Below are 15,664 nucleotides of genomic sequence, written 5' to 3'. Positions count from 1 at the left end.
ATTTATTTATTTATTTATTTATTTATTTACTGTGGTACTGAGGATCAAACTCAGGACCTTAGGCTTGCATGGCAGGCACAGCACCACTGAGCTAAATCCCCAGCCCCAGGATGCATGTTTTATTCAGCAGTGTCCATTTATAGCCATCAGAGTGGGGCCAGTCCACAATGAAGCAGGAGAAACCTCAAAAGCTGGTGTCCCGAGAACCTGAAAGACCACTCCAGCTCCAAAGTTTTCTTACGTAGAAAAGCATTATTATTTCACAACATTCAACAAAGCATTTCCTTTCTGCAGCCTGACAGAGGAAATATTCCCAGTGATTAGTTAAGGAACTATAGTAACTACATTGTTTTTTGTATCACTATGAATAATGCTTAAGCTGTACTTTTTTTTAAAAAAATTTTTTTTAAAGCTGTACTTTAAATGCTCAATCCAAAATTGTTGCAGGTGGTGAGGGGATGGAACTATGAAGTTGCCTACTCAATTATACAAACTAATTGCTCCAAGGAGAAATTTCTACTCTTAAGTTCAGAGTGCAAGTTCCTTCCGGACGGTGTAAGTAGGCACAAGTTTAATCATAAAGTTCTCAGCATTGTGTTTCTGGTGTTTAGAGGCATAGGAACTATCAAGCTGGGTGGGAAGACTGTCACTAAAATTTAGATGACATTTAGCCAGTCATACACACATTCACTTGGAATCCCTGAAGCTCACGTCACCGGACACTCTTACTTGGTCAAAGAGTCTGAACATCTAGCAATGAGTATTTACAGAATGTAGCAGGGACTAGGAATGGCCTGAGACAAAAGATGCAGTTGTCAGGTTTGTCTTTGTTGTGATCTCACACTTCCCCACCTCCCCCTCTTCCCTATGTGCCCAGTGTCCTTACAGTGTTCTCTACGTCTGCAGGACAGTTCCTCACTTTGGACTTTTTTTCCACTTGCTTTCTCACCTTTCTTCTGCCCTTATCTTTAATAAACACATTCTGAGTCTCTATCCTTTTAGGGTTAACTTGTTTGGTCAACCACAGTAATGCTAAATGCTGTCTCTCCAGGAAGCAGCAGCTAGTGAATGTGAACGTGACTAAGGTCTGATGGCTTTCCAGGTATATTTGCATTTGAACAGAAAACTACATTACCCAAGGAATTGCTGCAGGTCTTTAATCCAGTGAATTCCGCTTCTAAAATTCTAGAATATGCAAAGAGGGTGGAAATGTCAGTCCACAAGATGTTGATTTTGGCATATTTGTTATTGGTTGGTTGGTTTTAGAAATGCTGGGGATTAAACCAGGGCCTTACACACCCTAGGCATGTGCTCTACCACTGATCTATATCCTCGCCCCTTTAAATTTGTTTATTTTGAAATAAGGTCTCACTTAGTTGCACAGGCTAGCATGGAACTTGCAAATCTGCCTTAGCCTCCCAAACAGCTGGAATTACAAGTGAGCCTCACCGTGCCCAGCTAGCTCTATTTTAATAGAACAACACTGGAAGTAAATTACATATACAACTTTAGGAAGTGATTAGGTAAATTACAGTCTATCCATACAGTAGAATGTAATCTATAGAGTTGTTAGTGACATAGCAAGATGGTTGTGATACGTTAAGTAAAAAAACAAAAAAAGTATATGTAGATTCAGCCAAATTCATGCAAATATATAAAGTAAAAGTAATTGTAAACATACAAAGTGATGGTAAACAAATATGCCAAAATAGAAACTATAACTAGCTTTCAGTTGAAATTTTAGGTGCTTTTTCCAATTTTTTATACTTTTCGAAATTCCTCAATACTTTCACATTTTCTACATAAGTATGCACTTATTTTATACTTGAAAGAAACAAAAAGAACACTACAAAGAGAATAAAAAGACAATCCACATAATGAGAGAAAATATTTGCAAATCATATCCCTGAAAAGGGTTTAATATGCAGAATATGCATAGGACCCGTACAACTTAATAACAAAAAGACAATCCAACCAACTGAAAAATGGGCGAAGGGACCGGGGATTTAGCTCAGTGGTTCCACCACCTGCCTCACAAGCACAAGGTCCCGAGTTTGATCCCCAGTACAAAAAAAAAGGCGGGGGGCGGGGTGGGGGGGCAAAGGAACTTGAAAAACTATAAAAAAAAAAAAGGGGCAACAAGTACATGCAAAGATATTCAACATCACTAACCATTAGGGAAATGCAAATACAAATCTCAGTGAGATGCCATTTCACACCTAGAGGATGGCTATAATAAAATCAGCGGGATAATAAGGTGAGAGGGAATGTGGAGAAACAGGAACTTTTAAACATTGCTGGTAAGACCATAAAATGGTGCAGCCACTATAGAAACAGTTTGGAAATTCCTCAAAAAGTTAAATTTGAAATTACGTAAAACCCGCCAATCACATCAAATAATTGAAAACAGACACTACTTAAACAAATGCATGTACGTAAATGACCTTCAAAGTATGATTCATAATAGCCCAGCGGTGAAAACAACCCACATTGCCAACAGCTGATAAAGGGATGACTGAATGTGGTCTATACATTCAGTCATGAAAGGGAATGAAATTTTAATGTATGTCACAACGAGGGTGAACCTTGGAATATTAGGCTGCATGAAGAGTAAGTATTGTATGATTCCACTTCTATGAAATATTGAGAATTAAGCAAATTCATGAGACAGAAAACAGATCAGAGTTTATGAGGGGCCAGAAGGCTGAATGAGAATTTATGGCTAACTGGGTACAGAATTTCTGCTTGGAGTAGAGAAAACCTTTGAAAGTAGTTGTGATAGTTGTATGAGATTGTTAATATAATTAATGCCACTGAATTTTACAATTTAAAATGGTTAAAATAGCAAATTTATGTTATATATAGGTTATATGTATTCATGTATGATACATAGATACTAAACCAAACAAAGGAGCTCTCTAAAGTCATACGGCCTAGCTGCTGTTTGTCTATTTGAGTCAAGTCTGGCCTATGAAAGCTTTCTATGTTTTACGCTCAGTCAACAGCGCAGGTTGTATAGATCTAAAGCTTACGTGGCACTTTAATCTTTCCACCTCTGCTCATAAGGGGCTTAGTTGAATTATTTCTTTGCAACACAACAAAATTTGAGGGCCATCTGAAGTCATCAAGCCACCTGGGTCTTTTGTATAATTTCTCTGAGACTCCAATTCCTTATTTATATATAGGAAATGATATTATCTCACAGAGCTCTTGTAACAATCAAAGGAAATGAAGTGTAAGGGAAATATTTTGCCCATAGTTGATAAGACATAAGGCCTTGCTTTTCAAAGTGTGCTCCATCCACTGAGCACAGCGGGCATCCCCAGGAAGCCTGCTAGAAAGCAGAATTGTGACCCCTCCACATACACACCCCTACTGAATCAGAATATGCACACTAGAAAGAGTCTCAGGAGATTCGAGTTAAAAGCCATGATTTAAAAGGTTTTATAAGTAGTTCTCAATCCAAACAGATTATTAAAATGGCCTGACCAGTTGTCCCCAGCCTTTAAAATTTTTTTTTAACTTTGAGCCAGAGTCTTACTAAGTCACTAAGTTGCCTGGGCAGGTTCAAACTTGCAATTCTCCTGCCTCAGCCAGTGCTGGGATTACAGGAATATACCACCACACCAGGCCACAAAAAAGATATCCCCAACCGTTTCCCCTGAGCATACTGATTTAATTGGTCTCGGATGAGTCACTGCAGTCAGAATGATTTAAAAGCTTCTCAGTGAATTAGATGTGCTAATAGAATTTAGAATAACTAAATTTGTTGGGCTACCCCCAACATCCTCTTCCTGTCCAAAATTAAAGTATTAGAATTGTAGTGCTTCATATATCTTTAAAAATGGTATTTATTGTATGTGTTTCTTTATTGGAAATAGGTACTATTAAAAACTTCAAGAAGGGCCGGGGATTTAGCTCAGTGGTTCCACCACCTGCCTCAAAAGCGCAAGGTCCCGAGTTCAATCCCCGGTACAAAAAAAAGAAAAGAAAAAAACTTCAAGATAATGAAGGAACATAGGGAAAATGATATTGAACTGCATAGCCAAATACATCTTAGTGTACTTTCCTCTTGTCTTTTGGGATGCGGGGTGCAGAAAGAGCTATGCAGGGTATGTTTCCCTCTCTCTCTCTCTCTCTCTCTCCCTTTCTTCCTTCCTTCCTTCCTTTTCTTTTGCATTGCTGGGGAAAGAACCCAGGCCCTCATGCATGCTAGGAAAGCTCCTTACCCCAGTACCATACCCCAACCCTCAACTACTGACAACAATACTACTTCTGTATATGATTTTTTTTCCTCCAGAATAAAGTCCCGGTTTTGTGGGGGTTTTTTTTTTTTGGTACCGGGGATCAAATTCGGGTCCTTGCTCTTGCACAGCAAGCGGCAAAATCAACTGATACATATCATATAAAAACTTTCAAGACTTCATATATATATATATATATATATATATAAATTGTTAAAATGCATTAATTCACGTTCTATCAGCAATGTATAATAGAATTCAGTACTTTTTAAAAAAAGACCTGACTAATTTCATAGATGAATAAATTTTTAGTTTTCATTTTCTCAACCAACAATACAGTTACTATACATTCATTTACCCCATAATATTTTCATATGTTAGACTTTTACAGGTTCAATTTATGAATTGTTGTCTATATCTTTCACCTATTTCTCTTTGAGATAAATTTTAATGAACTGAAAAAGAGAATTTATATGTTAAAGTTATCATTGCTTTGCCATATGATCTAAGTCTTCTCAGTTTTTTTTGAAAATATACATTATAATTACAAAATGGACTATATGCATCAAGTTTTTAAATACATAAAGGCTACTGGTAAAATTACAATTAGCAAAAATTCAATTTTCAGGTCATATTATGCCACAATTTTTAGAAACAAAACAACAAAACAGAGGAGATAAAAGATGACCTACAAAAACAGTAACCTATGGGCATATAAGAAATACCTTTCAATTCACCTGTGCATTTAGCATGGTGCAAAATAATGACTTATCAGCTAATGAAAAGATAGCATTAGATTCCCACCCTATTGCTTATAAGAACATACAGAATTATATGAGCATTTACATTATACATTTACAAGTGAACTTAGAAATATGTAATCCAGATATACTTAAAGAGTGAGTTTATTGGGCCAGGGATTTAGCTCAGTGCTTCTGTCTCCTGCTTTGCAAGCACAAGGTCCTGAGTTCGATCCCCGATACAAAAAAAAAAGTGAGTTTATTTATATTTTAGGGCATCTTCTCTAGTTGTGCATTTTCTGGAAAAATAATTCATATTTCATTTTCATATAACTTACCTGTATAGGTTTGCACTACATGAGAAATGTTCAAAGGAGTTTTAAATATGTTATAACTGGGAACTTTGTATGTTCACAGGGTTCTGATCGAAAATGCATTTCACATGTAGGATAACTGAACAACAATGTATACCCCTTATATTAATGGTTTCTCAAAATGCTGTGTTCATTTCTAATATGAATAACACCAAAATGGGTATAGAGGTGTCCCCATAAAATATACCTTGATATGTTTCTCCATTATGCAGTTCCATGTTTGCATGGAAAGTCATGTAAAAATAAAGACTTTGGGCCAGAGATTTGGCTCAGTTGTGCCTGAGCCTGTCTCACAAATACAAGGTCCTGAGTTCAATCCCTGGTACCAAGAAGAAAAAAAAAGAAGACTTCTCAGTCTGTATTTATACTGATGCTTCTTGTGAGTTTGCACACATTTTCTGAGAGAATGGAATCACAACATGCTCTCACATTACTAACTTAAGGTTTCTCTTTAGTGTGAGTTCCTTCACATATTTCAAGTTAAGTGAAAAAATCGAAGGGTTTCCTATATTGCTTATATATATATGGCTCCTTTCCCATGTGAACTCTTTTTTATGTGTGTGTGAATTCTTTCATGTATCTGAATGCATTGAGAAAAATTAAACATTTCCCACACTGCTCACATATGTTCAAATTCTACTATGAATATTTTTACGTATGTAATGATTCCTGTTTATACTGAAAGACTTTGTATTGCTTACAAAGAAAAGGTTTGCCTCTACTATGAGTCTTTTCATGTCAGTATAATCACTTTATATATTCACAGTCAACTTCTGTCTTACTTTTTCAATGTACATGAAGATTCCTGGACTAAAGACTTTTCGATATTGCTTGTGTACACAGGGTTCCTCTCTGGTGTAATTTCTTTCATGTATTTGACAATATCCCTGTGTACTGAATGTACTGCCATTTAGTTACATATACAACATTTCTACCCAGTGTGAGGCCTTCATGTATTTGACAATTTCCATGTGTGTTGAAAGCTTTCCCACACTGCTTACTTGCATAGGGATTTGACCTAGTGTGAATTTTTTCATGTTTTTGATAAGTACAGTGTCTGCTGAAAGCTTTACTACACTGCTTAACATAAGATTTCTCCCCTGTGTGAGTTCTTTCATGTATGTGATAATTACCATGTGTCCTGAAAGCTTTCCCACATTGTTTACGTACATAGGGTTTTTCCTCAGTGTGAGTTCTTTCATGTGTCTGACAATTACCCAGTGTGCTGAAAGCTTTCCCACATTGATTGCATATATAGGGCTTCTCCCCAGTGTGAAGTCTTTCATGTTTTTGACAATTACTTGTCTGCTGAAGGCTTTCCCACATTGCTTACATATATAGGGCTTTTTCCCAGTGTGAGTTCTTTCTTGTTTTTGACAATGACTCTATGTTCTGAAAGCTTTCCCACACTGCTTACATACACAGGGCCTCTCCCCAGTGTGAGTTCTTTCATGTGTCTGACAATTGTCTTGTCTGCTGAAGGCTTTCCCACATTGCTTACATATATAGGGCTTTTTCCCAGTGTGAGTTCTTTCTTGTTTTTGACAATGACTCTATGTTCTGAAAGCTTTCCCACACTGCTTACATACACAGGGCCTCTCCCCAGTGTGAGTTCTTTCATGTGTCTGACAATTGTCTTGTCTGCTGAAGCCTTTCCCACATTGTTTACATACATAAGGTTTCTCCCCAGTGTGAGTTCTTTCAGGTATTTGACAGTTACTGTGTGTTCTGAAAGCTTTCCCACACTGCTTACACACATAGGGCTTTTCCCCAGTGTAAGTTCTCTCATGTCTTTGACAATGACTTTGTGTGCTGAAAGCTTTCCCACACTGCTTACATACATAGGGTTTTTCTCCAGTGTGAGCTCTTTCATGTATCTGAATGTCATAGAGACAATTAAAAGCTTTTCCACATTGTATACATACATAAGTATTTACTTCACTGTGATTTCTTTCACAGATTTGAACAAAGTTGGTTGTGCCGAAGGCTTTCATATCTTGTTTGTATACAAAGGAGTTCTCTTCAGTGTTACTTCCTTCAATGCCTGTGGAGTAGAATTTTCCACATTGCTTATATTCATAGGGTTTATTTCTAGGATTTGTTTTTGAAAGGATTGGAATGCTTCTGAAAGGACTGGAAGGCAGTGGAGGTTTTCCCATGTTTGTTAGATAGCTTCTCTTCAAATCCCTGATACTCATAGGATTCAAGTCCAGTGTTGGCCATGATAGGCACATTAGACAATGAATGATTACTCAGGGGCTTTCTATAAGCAAAGTTTTCACTTGGCTTGGTACCAACCACTTTCATGTGCACATTAGTATCTGGAGTCCAGAAAAAACGTTTCTCCGTGTTGTTGACATAATTTATATTGACAGCATTTCTCTACTTCATTTCTCCTGCAATTTTTGTATTCATCTTCAATTTTCTGGTCATCCCAGTTTCTTCCTATAGCAGCCACATTCCTAAAGTTTTCCCACATTACATCTCTGTAGAGCTTCTTTTGAGATGGATCTAGCAAAGCCCACTCCTCCCTGGTGAAGTTCACAGCCACATCCTCAAAGGTCACTGCCTCTGGTCTGGGTAGATACTTTTACTAATGGGGTTGAAGCCTTTTTGACACTGGGCGGCAGCTCATCATAAATGCACTCCTTGTCCCTCAAAATACTGGACTTATCATACTGGTCCATCTTTCTTCAGGTTTTCACAGCAAAGAAAAAAATATTAAAGTACAAGTAACAGCAATCAGGAACCTCAGCACAATGGCAATAGCCTCACGGCCTCAATTCCTGGAGAAGGAAAGCAGAATTTCTCTTCAGAGACTGGAAGTCTGAGATGGCTCAGTCTTTCCCCGGCTCCCTAAGGAGGAGTCCTGGATCTCTGGTCCCGAGAGCCAGAGTCCTAGCCATTTCTGCTCCCAAAGGCCCCAAAACAGGAAGCCTCTTTTCAGTTTTTATTATGGTATTTCTGACTTAAAAATAGTTTCATTTAGAGGTGACTGGATGCACCCATATTCTCCTTTCAAATTGTTCAGCAGTCACTTAATTTTTCCCTAGTCTGTCAATAGTCATTATTTCATGTTTTCCCTGTGCATGTGCATTTATTTGCTTTTGTTACTGATTCTACTACCTTTTGCTTATTTTCTCTTTTCCAGTTAGACTGTTTTATTTCATTTTTCCCCCCTATGGCAGGATTTAGAAAGTAGACACCTTTCACTTTGTAAAGTTTTTGGTGTGAAATAGGGTCTCACTATGTAGCCCAGGCTAGGCTTGAACCCACCATCGTCCTGCCTCAGCTTCCTGAGTTCTGGGATCACAGGCAAGCGTCACTACATTTGGCTCCTATCTTTTTAGTGCAACTAGCTGTTTAAAGATTCTCAAAACTGTTTTTAACTTATGCTTTTTGAAAACCAGGACACTGGTGAATGTGTAGATAATGTGTATGTGGATCATAAGGGAAGAATCGATTCCTTCTCACAAAACTGTGAAGTTTACCAAGGTGAGAGATGACACACGTTGGCACCCCAGCAGGGAAACAGTGTCTGGATGGCTGGATCTGTAGGGGGAATTGTGCTTTTGTTCCTATGAGATCACACACTATGTAACCCATGGGTCTTCTGAGAGCTCTGAACCCTTCCCTGCCCAGCCGTGACTACTCCGCAAGTGGCCAAAGGGAACTCAGTGGCAGAAAGGGAAGCAAGAGTCCTGTGGGCAAAGATGGCCTTCGGGAAAGGGCCAGCAGCTCTCGCTTATGTACAAGCTGCTCTTAAATCTGGTGCTGTAAATTTGGGAAAACTATCTTATTTTTAACCACTTAGAAAAAGATCCTCCTAGTTACTTATTTTTTCCTCCACATTATAATGAAGGACAAGGGAAATAGCATGAGTTTATGATCAAATTAGCATTTGTTTTAAAAAGAATTGGCTTTTCTCACACTTGGAACAAAGCTGTGTACGTTGCATGGTGAGAAGTGTTACTGACCCTGCCTGCTCACCAGAGCCACAAGATAGGAGCATTTTCCATTAGAGTCACGCTTTTCAATTAAGCATTGCTTTTTACAGTTTCCATCAAAGGGGCAAAAACTCAGGAAAAGTGCAGCATACTGACTGGGTCACTAATACCTCTTGGGTGACTGTTTCCCTAAACCCACTGAGCTCTATGGAGGGCAGAGAAGAGAGACAGGAAGTGAAGGTCACACAACCTTCCCTGGCCGGGTACTGGGCTTGGGTGACCCTGTGTTAGGCGAGGCAGCTTCTTCAGTGAACATGCTGACCTCAAGTCTGATTCTTTCAGGGGTGGATTTTGTAGCGCCATCTTCCAAGCTTTGCGCTGGCTGCCCCCGCCCCATACCTGTGGACAACCTGGAGCTGCAGGAGGCGCTGACTCATTCCATTAGGAAGCTGAATGCAGAGAACAATGAAACTTTCTATTTCAAGGTTGACACCGTGAAAAGTGCTACAGTACAGGTCTGTAAATCATGCCACAAAAATAGGAATGCTATAGTCTGAGTGCAAATTGCTTGCTAATTTTGCCCTGTATCTTGGCTCTGGATTGGGAAACAGTATATAGTGGGTGATGAGTTTTGGTAGATTTGGATTCCAAACCCCAACTAGGTTGCATGTTTGATGTGTGATCTCAGACAAGTCTCTTAAAACATTCTGTTTTCTGGGCTGGGGATTTAGCTCGGTGGTGCCTTGCCTGCCTCGAAACTGCAAGGTCCTGAGTTCGATCCGCCATAGCAGAAAAATATTCTGTTTTCTATGTGTAAATGACTGCCATGAAGATCATATAAGATATATATGTCAAGCTACAATGCTATATAAATAGCATCAACTATTGTATTTTACTAAAATTCAGAGCTAGGAAAAGACTTTTATTCTATGCCTTTCCAGACTCATCTCTCATTATAAGACTTGGTGTCCTAAGGGCTGGGGATTTAGCTCAGTGGCACTGAACCTCCCTCCCAAGTACAAGGTCCTGAGTTCAACCCCAGTACTGGAAAAAGGTGGGGAGGGCAGAAAGACTTGGTGTCTTGGGCTCAGCTACATATATCTGTTCATGACTGGCTGGACTTTCCACATTCTTTCTTCCATTCTCTCTCTCTCTCTCTCTCTCTCTCTCTCTCTCTCTCTCTCTCTCTCTCATTCTCAGAATTGAACCCAGGGCCTTCACACTTCACACTGAGCTACCTCCCCAACCCTTTTCCATTCTGAGACAAGTTCTCACTAAATGACCCAGACAGGACTGCAACTTTGGATCCTCCTGCCTTGGCCTCCCCAGTGCTGGGATCACAGGCGTGCTGGTCTTTAGGCTTTCCACACTCTTGTCTCTATTATCTCCATGTTACTGCTCCTCCTTTCCCCTCTGCCTGGGATGCTCTTCCCTCTTACAAATATTCCTCTGGGCATTCATGTCTCTTCTCATGCTGGGTCAGTAGAGGATAAGGAGTCCCTCATGTGGAGTCGGGAGACCAACTCTACCTCAGCATCTGTCACTGTATCCTGGGTGACCTCTGATAGCCATTCAAAGTCCTGAGCTTTTGTAAAACAAGAGCCCAGGAGGTGGTGGCACACATCTGTAATGCCAGCACTTGGGGAGACTGGAGGAGGAGGATTTCAAGTTTAAGTTCAGCTTGGGTAATTTAGCAACTTAGCGAGACCTTGGCTGAAAATTAAACAAAATTAAAAGGGCTGGAGATGTAGCAGTCTGAAGGCCCTGAGTTCAATTTCTAGTACCACAACAAAGAAACAAAAAGAGTCCAAATCTCTACCAACTCCAACAGCCTGTGACCATCATGTCTATGGACAGACTCCTACTCTGGAGACTCAAAACTGGCCTCCCTAAAAACAAGCTAGAGAGAAGTAACTACACCAGAGCCAACTTGTTACAGCAAGCCAGCAATCTGGTGAGGAAATTCTTAATTAAAAACTCATACTTTGAGCTCAGTGATTGGATTTCTAGGGATCTAAAATAGAAGTCTTTATAAGCAATGATATTCACTGTAGTTTTAATTAAAAGAACAAAAGATGTGAAGCTGTCAAAATGATTAGAACAATTAGGTAATGCCTGGTATCTCCTTACAATGGAATGTTAAGCAGCAACTTAAAAGTATCTTAGGGAGAGGTGGGAAATGTCTTGTGTTATAATATTCAATGCAAAAAAGTCTGTAAAATATGTTCTCAGTTATGTTTAGACAAGTACAAAAAAGCAACACTGGAGAGAGACGAATGTCTCAAGCTATTCAGTCATGGGTTTTGGACAATGACACAAAAAGCTAATTATCTGCATCTTTCTAATTTCCTGTGTTAGTTTTATAACCAAAAAGAGTAAACAAACTTCATTTTAAAAAAATCACAACTAGGGGCAGGGATTTAGCTCAATGGTTTTGCCACCTGCCTTATAAGCGCAAGAACCCGAGTTCAATCCCTGGTACCAAAAAAAGAAAAAGTAAAAACTCACAAGTGAAACATGGGTCTCTGTATGACTTAAGTGCTCTTTCTCATCTCAGACACCACCACCACCTCCTCCCTGATTTCACTGCCACATGCCCTGTGCGTGTGTGTGTGTGTGTGTGTGTGTGTGTGTGTGTGTGTGGTGCTGTTGCCTGAACCCAGGACCTTCATGTTGAGTTACATCCCCCCCGGGGTTTCTATTTTAATTTTGGGACAAGGTCTCACCAAGTCACTAGGTTGCCCAGGCTGAGCTTGAACTTGCAATCCTCCTGCCTAAGCCTCCCAGAGTGCTGGGGTTACAACCATGCCTCAGCATGCCCAACTCATGCTACTCCTGTTTATGCCAACTTTGCTCCCCATTTTACGTATTTGCAGTCCCATGAAATTCCTGTCTTCTAAATGATGCCGGAATTGTCTGCCATATATTGCATGTCAGAGATTTGCAGTCAAGGAGAAAACCGTTCATTTCCAAACATGACCGTCAGCACCTCTGAGCAGTTACAGTTCTCTCTGTAAATTAACTAATCAACATTTATGTGGGTGCTTATATTAGGATGCTAGGAACATCCCTTCAGTTTGTTGTTAAATCAATTTGAATTAAGGGAGAATTTCAAACTTGCTTTAAACAGATGAATCTTTACCGATTCTTGCATTTAAAAGAGCAATCTGATTGCTTAGACATAATCATTCAGCAAAGCCTTGGTAGAAGCAGCCAATTTACAGGAAAGAATTAACCATATGATAAATCTACTAAAAACCAATCACCAAACGACCAGTTTGTCAAGCTCCCACAGATTTGTGTTATTGTCTTGCCTGGGGTTTGCGCGTTGAATACTGTGTGGACGCACACCCAACCCCAAGTAGGTGCCAGGCGGGGACTACACACTTTCTGAATCTTCCATTTTCACATTGGCAAGCAGGATGTCTGTCCTGTGCTGTTTCTTTTGCTGTGCTCCCATGGGGCTGGGCCTGAGCCGGTGGATATTGTCCCTGCCTCTGCTCAGATGGGTAAACATCAAAAATCTATGCGTGCATGTTTGGGAATCTTTCCTTTAACAAGTCCTTGAAATATGCATCATCTGACTTCTGATGAAAATGTCCAAATTGCCACACTATTTGCATGGTGCTGGTTTATATTCACACCAACTGAGTATAGAATCAGTCGAGGACCTTGATTTGAATTCTACTCCTACCAGCTATGATTCAGGCTGTGTGTTTTCCACACCTGATGAACACCAGGTACAGCCACTGTTTTCCATCCTTGGCAACACAGAAAATTAAAAAGGATGCCACACTGCTGTCTCATGTGTTTGTCTTTGGCTAGTAAAACTGAGCCTTGTTTTCACCCTCGAGGCCCATTTTAACTTCTTGTCAGATACCCACTCGGGTCCTTTGTCCATTTTTTAGTATTGGGCTTTATATGCACAAGAATATTGATCCTGCATCATAATATTTCCAGTTTGCCTTTTACCTTGCTTATTGTAATTTTTGAGAATCAGATTTCATTTTTGTCTAGTCAAATGTAAGCACTGTCTCCTACTTTTTGCCTAAGAAAGGCCTCCTACATCCTAAGTTCTGATGAATATTTATATTTTTCCAGTTAATCTCTTTATTTTTTAAAATGCATTTGGAAATTATATTAGTTTATATTTATACAGGCTGTTCTCTGCTTTAAAAAAAACTTGAGGGGGCCGGGGATTTAGCTCAGTGTTTCCAGCGCCTGCCTCGAAAGCACAAGGTCCTGAGTTCAATCCCCAGTAACCCCCCACACCATATATAAAATAAATAAATAAATAAATAAATAAATGATTTAAACTTGAGGAAGATGGGTCTGAGCTGGGACAACTTCTGATAAGAATGACACCTGATAAAAATGGCAATAGGGACATGATCTTTCAGCCCTAGAATGGAAGATACTGTTAGGTCTACCTAATTTCTCCTTTCTGGGCTCTGAATAGAGTTAAGCCATCAGCTGTGGTTTGCAACACAAGGTGTTACTTTTCTTAGGTGACATTACATTGGCAAACTTTAATATCAAAAGAAAATGATTGATTTAAAATACATGAAAAGGGGTCAGGGATTTAGCTCAGTGGTTTCGCCGCCTGCTGCGCAAGCGCAAGGACCTAAGTTCGATCCCCAGTACCCCCCCCAAAAATAAATAAAATAAAATACATGAAAGGAGGAAGAGAATTCATAAGCTCCAAAGTATGGACTCTCAAGCCCTCTAACAATCTCCCTCCCCAACTTCCACACCTGCTTAGACTTTTAAAAGTTAAGAGTAAGTTCATTTTAAAAGCATAGCCATACTTACCCAGCAAAACAATTCCAGATAAGATAGGGCTCTCCTCTCTGCCACATCTCCTGTCACATCTTTCCCTGGAAATCTATTTCACATTTTAAGGATCACTTGTTAAAGTATCTCAAGCATAAAGGGTCAGAGTGTCTGCACTGCACTATCACCTAGTAGCTATCCTTTGTTGACATTATGGCTGTTCCCCCAGATCAATAAAAATGTTCTTTTAATAGGTAGCTCTTACAATAGCATAGGTTCTTTTAATAGCTACAAAAGATTATATACACACATATTTTAAAAGAAATTACAAATAATATGGTCAAGAAATTTGGTCCAAAATGTTTAATGGAAGACAACATTGTGCTGTGATTAAAACTGTGCTTAGACATTGAAGTAGTTTTTTTAATATTAAAAAAGTAAAAGAGGGCCAGGGATTTAGCTCAGTGGTTCTGGCGCCTGCTCCCAAGTGCAGGGACCCAAGTTCGATCCCCGATACCAAAAAAAAAAAAGTAAAAGAATCAATAGAAAATCCAAATATTTTTCCTACTTGTATAATTTCATCCATACAATTTCTTTCTTTCTTTCTTTCTTTCTTTCTTTCTTTCTTTCTTTCTTTCTTTCTTTCAAGTCCTGCTATGCAGTTCAGGCTGGCCTTGAACTTACAGTGATCCTCCTGCCTCAGCCTCCCGAGTGCTGGGATTACAAGTGTGCACCACCATGCTTGGCTTACACAATTTCTATAGTAGTGCTAACTCAGTATTTCACTGATTCAAGATTTGGCAGGAAAACAAGGCATATTTAAGGAAAACAGTTAAGGTTTTCTTCCTACTTCTCTGATTCTATTTTAATTTGGACCCTTGAATTACTAATGCCTTTTGCAGCTCTTGAACAATACAATTTAGAAAAAAATTATATCCTGCTTTTTTCCATTTAGAAAAGGAAATAGGATCAATCAACAGCCAAATATTTTAAATATACATACAAAGTGAAAATTCTGTTACCAAGCATTTGTGCTTTTGGGTGATGTAACTCTCCAAGTTGGTCAGTATTGTACATAATTAAACTATTAAGATTCTCCCTCGGACCGGAGATTTAGCTCAGTGGCACTGTACCTGCCTGAAAGGCACAAGGTCCTAAGTTGGATCCCCAGTACCAAAAAAAAAAATTTCTTAGAGGAAAATAATACAATTTATTATACAAATATTTATTAAGCACTCACTTATTTTACGCTAATGAACATTCCAGGTAGTGGCTGGGAAGAAATTTGCTATTGAGTTCATAGCCAGCGAAACCACATGTTCCAAAGAAAGCAATCAAGAATTAACTGAAAGCTGTGAGACCAAAAAACCTGGCGTGAGTAATGGTGCACTGGTCTATTTTTTTCCATTGGAAACCTCTTTTATATTTTTAAGGATCACTTGTTAAAGTATCTGAAGAATAACACTTGTCTCTCTTTTGGCTTCTGTTTTCATGAACAGCAACGTCTAACCTGCAATGCTGATGTCTTTGTGATACCTTGGGAGAATAAAATCTACCCTACAGTCAACTGTCAAACAGTGGGAAAG

The 15,664-nt window shown here is 39.2% G+C and overlaps 1 protein-coding gene and 1 pseudogene across 2 annotated transcripts in view; one reads left to right on the top strand and one right to left on the bottom strand.

The window, feature by feature from the left end:
- Kng1 (kininogen 1) overlaps positions 1 to 15,664 on the top strand; it is a 35,077-nt gene that overhangs the window by 15,159 nt on the left and 4,254 nt on the right. For both annotated transcript variants that reach the window (XM_004834823.4, XM_004834822.4), the window contains exons 5-9: positions 448 to 555; positions 8,769 to 8,853; positions 9,648 to 9,820; positions 15,345 to 15,452; positions 15,578 to 15,664. In XM_004834823.4, coding sequence (XP_004834880.1) covers positions 448 to 555; positions 8,769 to 8,853; positions 9,648 to 9,820; positions 15,345 to 15,452; positions 15,578 to 15,664 — 561 coding nt within the window. The remainder of the gene's footprint in view (positions 1 to 447; positions 556 to 8,768; positions 8,854 to 9,647; positions 9,821 to 15,344; positions 15,453 to 15,577) is intronic.
- LOC147825413 (uncharacterized) lies at positions 6,639 to 8,045 on the bottom strand (annotated as a pseudogene).

Source organism: Heterocephalus glaber, unplaced genomic scaffold (genome assembly GCF_053883595.1).
Source record: "Heterocephalus glaber isolate CG9 unplaced genomic scaffold, H.glaber_assembly_v1.0 deba00001504, whole genome shotgun sequence".
Lineage (NCBI taxonomy): Eukaryota > Metazoa > Chordata > Mammalia > Rodentia > Bathyergidae > Heterocephalus > Heterocephalus glaber.
This window is presented reverse-complemented; position numbering and strand designations above follow the sequence as displayed.